General features: G+C 39.5%; 1 protein-coding gene across 2 annotated transcripts in view; it reads left to right on the top strand.

The window, feature by feature from the left end:
• Positions 1-4305, top strand: part of LOC131664191 (hemicentin-1) — a 111533-nt gene extending 107228 nt beyond the window's left edge. The window contains exons 21-22 of one of the 2 annotated variants that reach the window (XM_058935088.1): positions 1743-2299; positions 4128-4305. In XM_058935088.1, coding sequence (XP_058791071.1) covers positions 1743-2299; positions 4128-4170 — 600 coding nt within the window. In that variant the 3' untranslated portion in view covers positions 4171-4305. Of the gene's footprint in view, positions 1-1742; positions 2368-4127 lie in introns of both variants that reach the window. The other variant, XM_058935089.1, reaches the window with a different exon arrangement.
• The last annotated feature ends 13695 nt before the right edge of the window (positions 4306-18000 follow it).

Raw genomic sequence — 18000 nt, 5'->3', positions numbered from 1 at the left:
TTTGACGGTTCCGCTGTCATAGGTTTGTAGCGAGACCATCCTTTTCGTCTTTTTTCCTCCTACGCATCACGGTGAAGGCTTCTTCTTGTATCCTTACGCACGCACTAACTTCTCTTGCGAAACCGATCGAGGGCATTTTATTCGACAACTGAGAATGGCCAGTCGGACGAGCCATAAATTTAGATAAAAAGTATGTTTTACGGTGTCTTAACATCGGGAAAAGCGCCGGGTGCAATCGTCGGGCGGTCGGAGAAAGCTCGCAGGTGAGCAGGCGCATTCGTAACGTGCAAGCTAGAGCTCGCCCGAAGAAAAGCCAAACGCGCGGATTACGCGGGCATCTTCAATTTCGCAGGAACATTCCACGCGGTAATCGGCTCGGTCTGCTCGCAGTAGTAGCAGCAGCAGCAGCAGCAGCAGCAGCAGCAGCACAGCAGGTACAAGGGCTCGGCTTTACGCCCCAGTGAAAATGACGTAATTGGACGAATAGCGCGTATGCCCACGGACTTTAATCGCTCGGGCGCGTTGTGTGCAAGTGCCATCGTAAGCCTGTAGAATTGTCGGCTCGCGCGCTCGCACATAGCACGCTCCAACGCGGCAGCGAGAGATCTCAGTCCTCTTGCGAGATTGCCATTCGAGCCACGCGCATCCTCGCAATGCCGCTATCATTGTTGCAACGATTCGATGCTTTATTTCAGCTGGTCATCCGTATACTTTTCCAAACTACGATTTGTACTCGCGATAGCGTCTTTTTGCTTGTCTTTCGCGTTTCATGCGCCCTCATCGCTGCATTTGTGAAACGACGACCAAGCCTTTAATGTATCGTCGAGACTGCGTGGCTTCACTGCGCGGCGCCGCCCTCCCAGAAATAAGATCATTCTCGAACTCGTTAATTGATTATTTACTCAAAGTGAACGTTTTAAACTGAAAATTCGATATCAAGCAATCTAGATCGCGAAGCATCTGCAAGTACTTTTAATTAAACGAAGTAATTCATTTTACCAGGATATATATACCAGAAAATATTCACTCTAGACTAACAAAACAACTATTAAATTTCTTGAAAAAACACAGGTTTAACACATCAGCGATTTTCTACCAGCTATGAAGTAAGTTTCAGTACCAACCATTCTTAGTAGCTTCTATCGTTTGCTAGTTACATTGCATGCCGACATCATTATCTTCAAACTAACACGCATTAACATGTATAATAAATTTTTACTTCAAACAAATATCGAGTATAAATACCGTTTATTCGTTAGCTTTCCAATAGCATTCATAAATGTACATACAATTATATTAATGTTATTTACTCTTTAAATCAATTACCCAATACTATTTTCCAAAATTAATGTATATTTGCGTGGCACAAATTACCAATTAATCTTCATTTTACAGGCCAACAGGTACATCGTATGTACCAACAAATATAATTAATTACTTGAAAATGATGGTATTATTCGATTGAAGTTTCATTAAAGAAACAATATCGAGATAGAATATTATCCATCACTGAACTGCTTTAATCTTTTCTCTTCGTTGAAATAGACATTATCTAGTTATTTATCAGCTGACCGTAACATCAACTAATGACTAAGCTCTATAAATTGAATTCTTCCAAATAATTCTATTCTTTCATATACTAATAAACTTTCACTAACCAAAAATATAACGAGAAAAGTTTGAAAATATAACTTGATTTGGTGGTTGCTTGTACTAACCGGTAGGCGGCCTGCCTGTTGCAGACGGCCAACAGTATCTACGACTACAAAGAGCACTATCAGCAGGTGCAGCAGCAGCCGCCGCATCAGCAGGTACAGCAGCAGGAGATGCAACAGTACGGCTATCCTCTGCCAAGCAACAGCTCTAGCCAAATGACCTTACCCCTGACGCGCAGCCTATACCACTCATCGTCGGTGGTGTCCCCGTTACAAAGCTCGTACATGCACTCGCAGCACTCGCTGAACGCGATGAATCTCGGCCAGTACCAATCGGCGGACACGTCGATCACCTCCAATACGTTGCCCTACTCACTGGACGTGCCCGACCTGACTTACGACAGGCAGCAGCACCGCAGGCACACCAGGCGAAAGCATCGAAGCAAGCGCAAACGCAACAATCAATGCAGCGGTGTCGCCGTCAATAACGAGACGACGAGCTTCGAGCTCGGCATGCCCGAGAGCTACAAGATCTCGTATCCGCATTATTACGAGGATGCCTACGCTTCAGACGCCGAGGCGCAACCTCAGCAAGCCCAGCAGCAGCAGCAGCAGCAGCAGCAGTCTCGCAAGCCGATCAAGAGGTATAACGACGAGCTGTGCTTCCTTAGTGACTTCGACGTCGGACGGGAGATCGATGTCTGATCTAAAGGTAGCGCGCGAGAGCGAGTATGGCAAACGACACGTTCGGGCAGCACTCGTGTACATGTAGAGCACTCTCTTTCCGCTTAGTACCAGCCCAAAGGAAGAAGCTTGGATAACTTCTCACGCGCTTGTTTGGGTGTGCGTCAGTGTGTGGCCGGCTGTTGTAAAAGGCATTCTTATTTACCAATCCCGACTCTTTATCTCTGTCTGTCTATCTATCTCTTTTTCTTTTGTTCTCTGTTCCCTAGGGGCCCAAGTCAACCAGCCAAACTTATATTTACTAAGCGCGCGCGATGCTCTCACTATCACGTACGTACTCGTTCTGTCTCTCTAACGTTGAAACACCCCGCCAGTCTGCGCGCGCGTGTGTGCGTTAGTGTGTGTGAGTATAGGTATTGCAATTGCTTTCTCTTTTCCTGGATAATGGCGCGCCACAAGCTCTTCCGGCTTCTGTCACCTAACAAACGGAACTTTATTCATATTCGTAAATACTATACTGCGTTGACGCCTCGTGTTTATTAAACTTATCCTCCCTCGCGCACGAATGCTTTTAATAATCGACAATTAGAGAGAGTTTCGTACTGCTTGTGCTAATTCCACATCATCTGAATTGCGCAAGATATTAATCGTAAGTTGACAAGTGTGTTTTCTTGCAAATACCAATTCGATGTTTTCTATTGCTTTTATTTATTTACTTTTATTTGGATTTCTTTGATTTGTGTTTGACAACGTTGAGTGTGTTTTGTTTGATCGTTCATATGATTGTTATTTTTTCATTTCATACTAATACGAATTAATTTGAACATGGGTTACGGAATTTATCGAATTTAAATAATCACAATATCAGCTCTGTTTTGATCAATAATTAAGCTTGAAATAATTGGCTGGCTGCATATACCGGCCGTGTGTAGAGGGACGCGCAGAGTCAATTATGCGGAATATTATAACAACATAGACTCCGAGAGAATTTCAGCTATTCGGCAGAGCTCGTGCGTACCACTATTCAAACTATTTCCCGCCAAGATTACTTGGCGCATTTACGGGCCTCCAGTATTTTCGCTGGATTGTGCTAGACTATCATTTAGATGCAATTTCGAGTTCAAAGTGCGTTCTAAAATGAATGTTCTTAATAATTTTCGTTGGATGTAATGCGGGCCCGCCGACTAAAAGCGAACTCTGCTGACGAGATTGTTCTCGATAGTTGAATAAGTGCTCGATGAGATTAAAAGAAAAAAATTTATCTTAAGAATCATTGAATCGTATATATTAAACACGCTCAGAGCGATTTTCTCTCGCCAAGCTTTGATCAGTCATTCACAGAAGATTTGCAATTATAATCTTGCCGATGATCAGGGAATATTATTGCAGAGATTTATAGATTATCGATTAATTAAAAGTAACCACACGGAAACTCACATTTCTATTAATTTGCACGAAGTAAATTTCGATTTTTTTGCTCGGTCCACGATGAAAGTAAAAAACACGGCTGCGTATCTCTATTTTGGAAACATTCACTGTAGCGGCTTTGAATCGCAACTTGTAACTGATTTTCAAACGTCATAAACTATTTTTTCAATATTCAACAATAACCCCAGCTGGAAAATTACGCTAAACCATTTTTCGACCATTCTCCTATCAATCAATCAGTCAGTCAATCAATCAATCAGAAAAGTTCTGCTGCAAATGATTGAAAGCTTTCGAGCGAGAAAATTTAAAATTAAATTCAAAGAAAATTCTATTTAATTCTACCTCTTGCACCTATTGCAGCCGTTCAAGCCGGAGTTCACTGATTTGGACTACGCCGACGTAGACTACCGCTCGTACGGGCCAATAAACTACAAAGCAGCAAGTATCGCGTTACTGCAGCGACGACAACAGCAACATCAGCAGCAGTTGCAGCAGCGAGACGAGCGTCGTCCTCAAATGTACGGCATGTCCGATGAGAGCGAGGAGCTGCTTTAAGAAGAAAATAGAAAAACCAAGTGCCATCATCGAGGTATGCGCGCCTATGTGTATGTGTGTGATGCGTCTATCCCAAGCCCCTCGCGTGATTTTTTTAACGACGTCGCGCGTCGAGGCTTTCCATTGTGCTCGCGCGTATAAGCTCTCGTGCAAAAGTATCTCTCTCTCTCTCTCTCTTTCTCGACACGCTCGAGATAAGAAATTTGCCCTCGGTACGTGCGCTCTTATTGCCCGAGAGCGCGCACTTTGCTTTTCACTCTGATACGCCGCGAACAGCAATTATCATCACATTTGCATCTGACTTCCAAAGTAAGTATGCACTAGGATAAACTTTCAGATATTCAATGCTGACGCTTTTGCTCGAACCAAACGACATCTCATCAAGTTTAATTGTTCCGCGTGTTTGAGCAATTTTTTTCTTCCATTTCCAATGAAAACCACATTCGAAACCCTAATTCACTTTTCGGGAAAATAATAATCCGCGAGAAAAGTACAATAAAATTGAAGTCAAAATCTTCTCGGGAGACTCGAGGATTTGCGGAATTTCGGAGGCGAGAAAAAGGGTCTTTAGGGACCTCGTTATTTGTCACGGATTTTTATCGGGTCATGTCCCATGGATCCATTCATTAATCAGGTAAAAAAGAGAGAAAGAAAGATACACACACAGGGTCTCTACTTTTGCTCGCGCGCACACTCGCGTATATAAGAAAACCTCGTCGTCGTGCGACGTTGCCATGATGCTCCGCACCCCCTTTGCCATCTTTTTTACGAACGCGAAACTTTCTACATCGTTTTTTATGCCGTTATAAAAAAAAAGAAGTACGGTTGCTGTCTGCGTGTGAATATCTGCATATATCTTATGTATACATATACCTTTATAGCTAACACACACAAACACACCACACTGCGAGAGATAGTTAAGGCTCGCGCGTCTTTGGTGATATACAATGTACTCGTAGTGCGCATCGATTCACTGTATAGCTTGCAGACACTTCGCGTTGTTACTACTATTTTTTCTTTTCTCTCTTCACGCGCTTGAAGACTGATATCCGATCCATCAAAAAATCAACTATGTCACCTAAGGTGTAATCGACTTAAATTATTAAAATACATAACGACGCGGTAATTTCAAGTATATACCATTACCGCGTCTACATGCGACCATTTGATCGTAAAACATATGCACACACAAACTCACAACTTTGTAATTAAATCTGTAAGAAAAAAAAACAAAAATACTCCCATAAGTTTCTAAGCGATAACCGTCATTCTCGAGAGGCATGTACAGTGTCGAGCGCCTACGATTTAGCGAGCATAAATATATGTATATTTATTATATAAAACAAAAAAGTATTGAGAATTCAAGCGATCATCTACTGTACACACACATGTGTACGTGAGTTCCCGCATATTGTCCTAGAGAGGCCATTTACTCGTTACTGTCGGTCTTATGAAAAAAATGCACGGACAGCAGAAGTTATATAAAACAAATACTCGATTGTATGCGTGCGTTTATGCGTGACTAGGAGTGTGCATCGAAGTTGGAGGCTAAATTGTCAGACGTCCGTCATATATATATATATATATATATATATATATATATATATATATATTATGTATATATATATATATATATATATATATATATATATATATATATATATATATATATATATATGTATATATATACGAGTGAGCGTCCGCGAATATTTTGTTTTGTTCTCTACGTTGAACGACGAGAGACGTTGTTGTTGACCATGTGTTAAAAGCGTGTATATTTTATGTTGACAGAGCCGGTTGTTGTAACACGCAATTTTTCAAAAAGAAAGCTAAGATCCGATTTCGATATTAACAATTGTGATTGTTTAATAATTGTAAAAATTCGTTGCTTTGATGGTTGGTGTGTCGAAATTAGCGCAAATGAATTATAAACTGTGTATAGTTATACGAAACTGCGTTTGCCTTGAAATAAAAAAATAAAATAAAATAAAAGACATTTATTGATGAGGTTCTTATCTCGGTAAATGAAATTTTTATGTGCTTCGTGTGATTTTTCCGTCCGACTGATAAAAACATTTGAAAATCACTCGAAAAACAAAGAAAAAAAATAATCGTAGCGAGCTCGCATATTCGATGAAAATATCAACAGAAGCGTGGGTGAATGTTTTCAACCAACCAATCGAGAATATTCAAAACATTCGGAATTTTTGTATTCGTTTACTCGACTCCTCAGTCAAACTGAAGTTAAACTAAGCTAACAAAGAAGCTCCTTCAAAAATAATAGATAATCTCTAATTCCATTGAAGCGTGACCGAACAGGTGTTCACTTTCACCCATGACTGACGATCAAGCATCCAATCAAAGGAATATACGAGAGGCAAGCGCGAGGCTTTGTTAGAGATATCCAATTACAACACCGGGTTACGCACAGGGTAAAAATAATAATAACGAAATGACAAATTTACGCGAGTCTTCATTATTATTCCTTCTTTTCCGGTCGGAGTGCGCTAAAAAACTCGGGCTCCGCGACAATTTGTGGGCGCGCGCGCAAGTCTCGAGTACACCCTCTCGACCTGCGTCGTACATTTTTTTTGCTCGTCCTGCTCCGAGAAAAAAAATTATTTTTTTTTATTTTCAAATGCCGCCTTTTCCCCCAACGAAGGCATTTCCTCGAGAGTCTTGAGTTACGCGAAATCGCGGATTATTAAGCGCCAGCCCTGCGCGGAGCTGACGATTATATCCAGAGCCCCGGCGAATATTCGATGCGATAATTATGTATAAAGTGAAAGAGAGTGAGAGAGAGTGCAAGAGTTAGAGCGTGTATATTTTCTTCCTCGTTAAGCTATACATATACGTGTATATAGAATATATAGCTCTCGGCGAGAAGGCCTATTCCATCGTTAACGAGCGCCGTCGTACGTGCACGTAATATCACCCAGTTAACGCTGTACCCGATTGTAAATTAACGTTGGAAGCCAGAAAAAGTGAATCGACTAGAACCAGCGAGCTCGCGAGAGTACCATATGTTTGTGTTCGGGGGCGTGTATGTGAAAAACTAGTATATAACTATGAACAACAAGCAACAAACAGCCAAGTAAACCCCTGTTGTTGACAACTGCCGAGAGAGTGCGTAAACTTGATTCAACCTCGAGGAAAACTAGTCCTCATGGCGCACATTGTTTTGTCTCCTTCCCTAGCTCCGACCCACGACTGCATTTCGTTTTTTTTTGTTTTTCTTTGTCTTTTTTTTTCGCGCACTCCCGTCTATTGTACGTCGCGGCGCGCAGAGTGGCGCGATGTATTTTACGGCACTCTTTGTTATTTGCAAGCGAGCAGCAGGCAGAAGCAGCCGCGAGAAGAGCGATGTACTACGCATTACACGTTAATGGTTTTTTGCGTTGGCGTTTTGCTTGACTTGCTCGTTAAGGCGGATCTCGGTGCTTTGTATATCGTTGTGTTTGTTTGTTATTTTTTACTTTTGTTCCCTTCGCTTCTTTCCCTCTTCATTCTCGTCATCGTCTTTTCTCTCCTTCTCCACTCTGCCCCCCGGATTCACGAATCGTTTGCGCATCCCCGCGTGAGAGAAAAAGAGAGGGAATATGTGTGAGTGATATATACATGTATATGTATATGTATATACATATACATATATACAATAAATGAGTGAAAAGGAGAGTGAGTCACTTTTAATGAGCGTGCCAAAGGCGTTATGAATTGTAAATGGAACGTTCACTTCGAAAGACGGCAGCACATGCCGAGTTCATTTCTTTGAAAATATGAACGAAACAGCAACAACAACAAATTAATAAAGTATACAAGAAGGCGTTTGCAGAAAAATAGATAAATGACTTGTACATGCAATTAAGATGTAATGATATTTTAATAAACAGAACTGAAAATAAATGTTACGTCTAGGTGATATTGTATTCCATGAATTTGCTTATCCATAGAATCCACCACTCTTTATAATCCTTTTAATTATATATTTTCATAAAACAAATATATTTTCTTAGCTAATAAAATTGAACAAGAATTCAAGTATGCAGTCATGTAAATTTCAGTAAAATCAAAAAATCGACAAAGCGAAACCAGGATTATTCCATGAAAAGTCGCGCTCTAATTGCTCCTTGTCATTAGCAGGTGGTCGTTCGCGCGACGAAACTCAAGAGCCTCGTACGTGATACCTGACGAGCCGTCGACTAAAATTAATTATAGTTCGTATACGTCTACCTGTGAGCTTTTAGATGCGAAGGGCACCCTTCAACTTTCGAAGTGAAGAGAAAAAATTCATTAAATTAATGATACGAGAAAGAATTACCATTTGGATTTTTCATATTACGGGCTATTTTTACTCACATGCTGATTTTTTTTTTGCACTTTGCTCTTATAAGCTACGTAAATTTTCCAATGAATGCTGAAATGAAAATTAAGTTCTTAAAAACTAAAGTGAACCTGAAGTCAGTGTAATTTTTTTGGATTTTCCTAAATTCAAATATATTTATCAATATTTTAAATTTGATGGAATAATTTGTAAAAAAAATTATTTTGATTTTTGAAAGAGAAAAATGGAAAAAGCACATTAGAATAGAAACGATGATGAGCATGATTCGCTGAAATAGTTAGTAGTTAACTGCGAATTTGGTCAGACTGCATCGATAAAGCCTTATGATCACTCTCAAACAATTCAACGAACTAGATGCTAGTTGTAGTAACTTGACCTGGCAGTACTAGCACCTCGAGACAAACGCGCCTGATGAGTCGGTGCACTTAGGTTCACGATGGACGCCAAGTAAAGGGCTGTCGATTAATTCAGAGCGGTTAGTCAGCGATGTAATTAAACAGCTGGTACACTATGCCAGACCAGCTCTCACATTTCCGTCTAATCGTCGCATTTGGCCTTTCAATTAAGCTACGGAACCGCATGGGACTACCCACATACCTATCACACTTTTTTTCCACTTCATTTTGTTTGTAACTCTCCAATTACTAACTGAGCAAGCTCCTATTTCTATCCGATTATGGTATTGTTATTCAAATGAGCACGTAAAGGCGACGTCAACGCTCAACGATGCAGTTAACGTGGAGTTCAAGACATGAAAGGAACTCTAGCGAGAATATATTTTATTTATAGCTAAGCTAATAAAATGCTTTTATAATTTAATAAACAGTTGAAACATCTCAGTCGAAAATAAAAAAACAGCAAATTTATCAAAAAGTATTGGAGAACACTATTGTCGTTAAAAGTTTCAGAAGGGAATTTCGCAGTTAATTGGTTGGAAAAAGTATTTCAATCTCGGAAGCTTCAATTACAAAAATTAAAAGCTCCTTAGTGGATTATATGCTCAAAATGAATATTATATGTGAAAATTCCTAAAGAAAAGTTTCATTGTTTTACATTCGCTCGATTAGTGATTAACGAAAGCTATGATTGACTCTGGGGACCGTTATCAGTAAATCAACTATTAAAAAAAAATAATATACGTGACTTTATTACGCGCGAGAGGAAGGAAAAAAGTACGATCGATAAGCACAATAGGAAAGGTGAACACGGCATCAGCGAGCGCGCAAGTAATATTACTTGCACTCAAAAGTGCCATTAATTAATCCGCGCACTCGAATCGCCTGCGACGCATACTAGATATCACTTTAGCTTTTTCCCCTTTTCTAGCTACGTAAAACTATAAAAGCACGGCCGGTTGCTTTCTTAAAAAAGGGACTTATTAAAACAGTGTAAGCAGTAAACTCGTAAGCATAATTACATTCCAGTTAAACTCAAAGTTCATAACAAGATTTTGAACAGTTGAAGTACACATTACAGTAATGTTCACCTATTATATATTATATCGGGTATAAGGTTCCTGCAGATTTGTTTCCAATTTTTATTCTCAAAAATTATAACATTGCCAATCTGGTCGTGATACTTCAAACGCACAGCAGAAAAACGGAATATGACTCGCCAGTGAATAAAGACACAAAATATTGCAAATATGATATTTTTATTTTATGTTTTACTCCAATACAGATTTTAATTAACAAATAACTTTATATGCTAAAAAAAAGCTAATACCATTGCAATAACCATTTCTAATATTGGCTCACTTGTGATTACAAAGTCGCCGAATCTATTGCCGAGGCGCAGGAATAAAAATTCAAATGCAAATCAAGCAAAAAATCGTAGTCGAAAGAGAAGACAAGGGAGAGAGAGAAAGCGCACACAGTAGAAAGTTTAGCGACTCGAATAAAAGCGCGCGAGAGCTCTTCTCTTAATCGAAAGTAGTTACGAGAGCCGCGACGAAAGGGGAAGGGGGGGCCCACGCCACCAATGCCGCCGTTTTCTATATATATATATATATATATATATATACACCTATAGGGTTAGAGAGGGAAATTCATTATCGAATTCGATTGTCGGCGGCAACGAAAGCACTCGCTTTTACAATCCATCGACATTTGGCACTGAGAAATACAATTTCCGACTGGCAACAGGAAAGCTGCCATCGCCGTTCGCTACTGCTGCAAAACTCAATTCACCTTTCGATAGATGTTGCGCGTTGTGCTGCTGCCTCTCTCTCTCTTCTCTTCTTCTTTCTCTTGCTCGCTCCATCGCTCTCTTGGGTCTCATTTTTTTGTCGTTTGTGTTGTCTGTCGCTACTCGAGCGCTGTTTCTATGATTCTCTTGTTGCATTCAAAAAGACTTTCTCTCTAATAGGCCAGAACTACCTGAAAAACTTTGAAGCGGAAGTGACTAATTAAGACCAATTATTTTGATTGTTGTCGAATTTAGCTGCTAGACAAATTTAGCTACAACTCTCAACGCTACTATATGGATGCAGCCAATCAAAGTAACTGAAAAATAAACAAATCGAAGGTTTATTTTTTCGTATTTGTTTAACGAAGAATCGATGGCTTTAACGACTTTCAAGATTGCAATCTATTATTCTTGGAATTGAATTTAAATTGTTGCATTTTCGTATATCCCAGCTCTGTGATGACGTTTGAATAAACATTAAAAATCTTGCTTGTAATCAAGTACTTTTCAATCTGTAAGGTTGGTAAAACTTTTTGCCCCTCCCTCAAGCGCACAATGTAGCACTGCGAAGTAGTTGAGCTTGATGTACGTTTACACTGTCCGAGACACTCGAAAAAGGACCATAATAAGCCTGGAGGGTGCATAGAGAAACTCACCGGTGATTATCGCTTGCGGTTGCATCGACTCATCGACGTGGAATCACGACAAAAGATCCAACCCCCGCGTGCAGCTGCTGGAAAGAAGACGAGCAGGGAAGTTGGCAGAAAAGTTTGTTGTAATTTCGAGTTTCTACCCTCAGGGGAGTTGCGTACTGCTCACGCGCGTATAAATTCAGATGAAAAGTGCGCGCTCGCCCAAGGTAAACAGATCATCAGTAATGCGCGTTCATCGATGCTCCGCAAAATTACAAGAGAGAAAAATCTTAAGGAAAGAAAGTTTTTGCGAAAACATGACGCTGGAGCTTCCCGCGGCAATCGAGTTCGCTTGAAAATTCCAAGGGAAATTCAGGTACGGCAATGAAAATGAAAAGAATTGTGCGTGCGGCTGAAAAGTTGAGTCGAAAAACAAGACCGCACACAATCGCTGCGAATGCGCAAGACAGCAGTTTGCTTCGTCGGCGCGTGCATTCGCTGCCGGCGACTCAGATCTGCATAAATTAGGAAAGTTACGCAAGTAGCTCGCGAGCTCGATTAATTAAGGAGAACTTGCCTAGGCAGAGGGAAGCTGATGTATTATCAGTTTGCCAAGTGCTATATGCACATACGAATTTAATTCTGCCGCTCGATCGGAGACACTGCTCTTGCGAGCATTCACTTCTGTCAGCTCTTATTTGCAACAATAGACAAACTTGTTATAATTTTTGCGATTCAAGTGTAATCGCAACTTGATATTTTTTTTCTGAGATCATGATACAAATTCATAAAATAGATTTTGTTATTACTCTCCATTTCTAGATTTTCAGTGGATTTCGAATTTATTTTTATATGGGGATACATTTAATATTCATTCACATTTAAATTAATAGCGATAACGTCTGAAATTAATGAATTTATAATTATCTTTTAGCGTGAGACAGACTTTTACGTTCATCTGATATTTTTCACTCAAATTGACTCCATAAATATTCGCTAACAAGATATTTAAATTACTTTGCGGAGTCGAGAACGATCTTTATTAACGACATTAAGAATGAAAATGATAAACAAGAAGAAGTTTTGGAGTTTTAAAATAAAGCATCCCCCTGATTTCGTTGTTAAAAAGTATATTGATTCAAATGATGCTCTCTTCCACAACGTTCAAGTAGTGTAAGTCAAGCTAAGTCAGCCAAAGTCTCTCTCTCTCTCTTTCAGGGTGCTCGAATTAATCTGCAATAATTCGTGGCTAGTAACTTGCAACAATCTCATAAAAAATTCCATTGAATAATCTTGTCGGTCGCCACAGGCGTGCGTTAGTTCTTTGATGAATGTTTAATCTCGAGCGCCATTACACCTTGGCGAATAATGAATTAACACGGCACGGCTACAGCGCCATAACGGCATTACTCCGCGATTCGTGGAGCTCCACCGCCTTCGACTAATAACGCGCCAGTCGAATTTACCACGCGATAAATATTAATGCAATGCGCGAGCAAGGACAGAGAGAGAGAGAGAGAGAGAGAGAGAGAGAGAGCCACGTGCCGATGAATATTCAAGCGCCCAAAAGGAGAAGTTAATTTTCTTTCCTACAAGAGCTCCACTTTGCTTGCGAGGCCCAAGGCAAATTTGACGACTTTTTCACTGTGCTATTTTGGCTGCCTCGCGTGCGCATGTGCTCGCTCCATTGACGATCACAAGGGATTTTCATTAGCCTCTATGAATATTAACACTACTCGGTTGTTTTTTGTCTCTTTTCCCACGTTGACATTGATTCTTTGACTCAATGAGGCCGCGTTAAAAATTCAAATAGTTCATTTGACATAGCTATTATATAGAAGATTCACTGTGTTATCAGTTTTGAAAAGAAATCAATTTCAGCATATCCTGCTGTATATTCGGTAGGATTGATTCGTGTTATTAAAATTCACTTCAGGACCGTATCTATGTTTGTAGTGCTTTTTTTCATTCGATATTAAATGTTGCTTTGCATCAAAATTGAAATTGAAAATATGTTCATTCAATTTTGAAATAATTTTTGATTAAGTAAACATCAATCCTTGTAGTTCTAATAGTCTATATTTAATAACATATTTTCTAAATTCGGACTTGTATAGCAGCTGTCAATAAATAATGGATGCGGCTCCAGATATACTTTTCATCGAAGTTATATTTTACTTGCAGATACGAAAGAAAAGGGAATATGGTTTTATCATCACTGATTAATAACAAATACAGACCACAACTACCGAACTCTAGTCCTTGAGTTACACCTATAGTGGCTCAAAACAAGTTTCGTTATTAAATTCAAATCCTAGCATGTACTGAAGTGTGTAGGTATATCTACTTGAAGGCCATTACGGAACGCCTGATGTCTATTCGCCATTGAAAATAGATAAGTAAGTTCAACGCTATAACGTCACCATCGAAAGGAGCTTAATCAGCATTTTCACGTGGGTCGTAAAAAAAGAAAATATCTCAGAAACTCTTGGAAGGTTCCTTTTAAATAATGATAATTTGAAAGAGATAAGGGTAACGGAAAAAAGATGAGAAACGGGTCGCACGGCGAAGGCATGGCCGACGAGCTAAGGGATTCGGTTTTTCACTGACGATATAAATCAAGGGTAAAATCTCGGCACATCAAAATCCCGTCTCCTCTTTCTCGACTGCGAGGACCCGCGCATACGGGAAAGAAGAGGCTTCGCGTTTCCGAGGGGACAGGTAGAGCTTGCGGGATGTTGAAAAAGCTCTCGCGTCAATCGATTGCCCACGCGTTTGCTATATCTTACCCGCCACCTCCTGACTCGTGTTGCTCAGACACCAGGGAAAATTTGATATATATACGCGCTCGCGCGAGCTTCGTTCTCATCTCTCCCCCGCTTTCATTTTTTTCTCGGTTTCGTTTTATCGGCGTCGCGTGACTTGCACCTATCTAGCGCGCCGCGGGCACAATTATCAAATCTAGCGATGTATCTCTTAAGTAATTGCGACAGGAGCTTAAAGTATCGAGTCACACGCTTTGTTCCACTTTTTACTTATGTAACAATTCTCATTGCGGTTTGGAGACGAACAATTTCGTGAACAAGGTGAAAAGACTTTTTGGGCTATTTATACTGCCGGACCGTGAATAAGTGTACCATATATTGCATTTCGATTTCGCTGAAGTAGTAATTTAAACGAAAGCTTCTTTTAATTTCAATTGAGTTTTGTCTATACTTGGCTCACAAATAATTTCACAGCGTCATTCTTCATTGCTTCTTGGAAAAAGATATTTGGAATAATGAATAATGGAAAAATGTCAAATGGTAACGTCAGTTCTATTTCTAATGTTGACACTTCAGCACTCGGCTATTTCCATCATTTATTCAGTTTTAAGTTAACCGTTTTATAATATTTATAGGACTTAGAAATATAGATCGTCATTTCAAATGTTGCAATGCGAGCGATAAATAGAGTGATGAAAAATGGCGAAAACGCCGAAAATGGAGTATTGCGAAAAATATACCAACAGCAACCGTGAAAGAATGCATCGTCGAATAAAGTGCACCGCCAGTGCAAGTGTGCCACATTCACTATGAAAAAGACAAACAACAGCACGTACGTAAACAAGGCTACAGAACTTAAAAAGATGGTGCATGCGAATGTATGTGTATGTGTTGGCTCGCGTGACCGCAGGGATAAGTCTCTCTCTCTCTCCCTCCACGGCGGCGCTGGCGAGAGAACTTTTTCTGATCGGCGCGTCGCTGCGCTGCACTTTGCGTCGTACGTTACACGCTGTCTCGAAGGAAGACTGGTCTGGGTGATCTACGGCTGAATTTCCTGGTGAGAGAGAGAGAGAGAGGCTACGATAGTGCGAAAGAGCAATGCGTCTTGCAATAAATAACGCCAGCATGCTGCACATGAGAAAGGAGAGAGAGAGAGAGAGAGAGAGAGAGAGCGCGAGCGGGGCATTAAAAATTATAATGTTGCGCGGCGCATCCACCGAACGAGTGAGAAGAAATTGCTTTCAGGGACCTTCGAAATTTTACGCCCATCGAATCCCTTTCTCTGCCCCCCCCCCCGCCGCCGTTAATTTATCGATTGCATGAGAGAGCAGTGGCTTAGACGAACCGGGAAACTAATGTGAAAATTAAAGGCCCTCAGAATTTTCTCGTTGCGATTTTACTAAAGTTTGATGGTGAAACTTTTTTCATCAAATACTTTGATTTCCGCGAGATGAAAAGCAATCGCGAACCTCGCGAAAAAAGTTGAGTGTGGTTTATTTCATACTCAGCGCTCGTTGCTTTCTTCATAAAATTAACTTTTTATTTGCCCGTATCAGAGACAATGGAACCAGGTCAGTTTATTCAAATATAGCGAGGAAACCGAACACGTTGAAATCCAGCTGGGAAAGCTAACGATATGACTAGCGTGCAGCGAAGGGAAAGTGTCGGTCAATAGCGAAACGTGCTGTATTGGTCGAGCTCGTCCAATGGAAATTCAGCATCAATCAATACGCAACGCATAACGCGCACGCACATACACCTTGATGTATATGAGGTCAGTTTGAATTCGTATCCGACGCACAGTCGTAGCTTTGCAGCAGCGGCGTAACGATGAGAAATCCGCAGACGTCATTATTATCGTCGCGGCGGCAGCGCCGATTCTCGGCGGAATGTAATTTATCGGAAGCACGCTCGCTCTTCCCCCTCCCCCTTCCCGGACCCCCTCTCTACGCATTGTATCGTGACGGAGGAAATTGTACGGGGCTCCGCCAATATTCCACTGCCGGATATTATCTCATCTCAATCCCAGCCTCTCTCTCGCACTCGCGCGTGCTGTTGCTCCCGCCCCCCTTCCACGCCCTCTCGCGCGCTCTTTGCGAAAAAAGAGAGCTCAAAGGGCCAGCACGTCGATTTCGCATACTGAATCTGTTTAAACTAGATACGAGCTTAGTTTTTTTTTTAACAAGTTTCTTTCGCGAGCGAATTGAGCGCCAGCACACATGAATAACTCAAAAGCGAAATATTTCGCGACGCTTTTTAAGTTTTTTACGAGCTTTCTCCTTTTTGGTTGTGCTCTAAGCATTCCGCCCCTTGAAAATTTTTAATAAGCACTACCGTAAAAGTTCTATTTGCTTCAATTTACTTTTATTTCGGAATCAATTGGGACACCTTCTTTTATTATTATTCATGAGCGTGTAAAATATTATAGCGAGCGTATTTTCAATATTCAAAGCATAAAACTAATAAGCATAAAGTAGTTATTTGCTGATAAATTTCTATGCTTTTTTCTAGAATGACGTACTATATGGGTTTAACCATTTCATTAATTACGTACCTTTGAATATCGGTATCAATGCACACACATTATTACGTATAATGCGAATAACAAAAATATTACAGTTATTTACAAAGTATAAGTGACAACGTTAATCAACTCTATTATTTTTATTTATTTACTTTATTTTAATGAAAAAATAGTTTTTGCTTAATTCACAAAAGCAATATGCTCATAAACTTACAGAACTTTTTATCGCAGAAGATATCACTTAAAAACTTATAGTAACGGCTTTCAAATCAGCTCTCACGCGAAATATTTAATGGCACATAACCCAAGTAATCACAATATCAGAGAAACTACTTTTATTAGTTTACGTAATTATATAAAGCCTATAAGCGCATACAACCATCATATTTGGCTGTTAAGATTGCTTGTCGAGAGGAAGTTTATTTTAAAGCTCATAAAAGCAGCTTTAAATTGAGGTTTCATAGGGAGAACTTCACGATACATGACCTAAATTATTGTATTTTAAAGAATACTAATGTTTTTGATAAATGAAACTGAGTATATATTACGAAAATATTTTTAATAGATTTAAATGAATACTAAGGGGTAAACTGATATTAAACAGTGAAATTCATAAGTTTTCTTTACTGTAATGTAAAGGACATTCTATTAAAATTATCATCAAGAACACTTTTTCATCAGAAAGTACTTGGTAAATGCTTTATCGTTTTTTTTTTAATTTCACATACGGATCTACTACATTTTTCGAAAAAATTTGGTTTATCACACTTTTCTGAACGTTATAGTGAACGAAAATAGTTTGAATATGAGAACTTTTATACATTTCTTTCAAAATACTTTTTAGATAATTTTGAAAAAGTGCTCATAAAAATAATAAAATCGCCTATTTTGAAAAATTCTTCACTTAATCTGAACTACTGATACGAAAAAAGAAAATTAACCCTTAAAAAATTATTTCAATCTCTTTCATGTTCAAAAAAACGTGGTAAAGGACTCAAATTTATTCAAAAAGTAAGGTGCCTCTCTAGAGCCCTTACGTAAAATTTTGAGACTTAAAAGAAAGAAAATAAAAGCATTTACCGAGTACTTCACAATGGAAAAATGTTCATGATGATAACATTAATAAAATTTTGTTACACCACAGTGAAAAAAACTTATAATTTTAATTGTTTAACACCAACTGGACCCCTCAAGTATGAAGACATACTAAAAAACGTTTAATTTTTTT

This window comes from Phymastichus coffea, unplaced genomic scaffold (genome assembly GCF_024137745.1).
Source record: "Phymastichus coffea isolate CEN01 unplaced genomic scaffold, Cenicafe_Pcof_1.1 PCOF00043, whole genome shotgun sequence".
In the NCBI taxonomy this organism is placed as follows: Eukaryota; Metazoa; Arthropoda; class Insecta; order Hymenoptera; family Eulophidae; genus Phymastichus; species Phymastichus coffea.
This window is presented reverse-complemented; position numbering and strand designations above follow the sequence as displayed.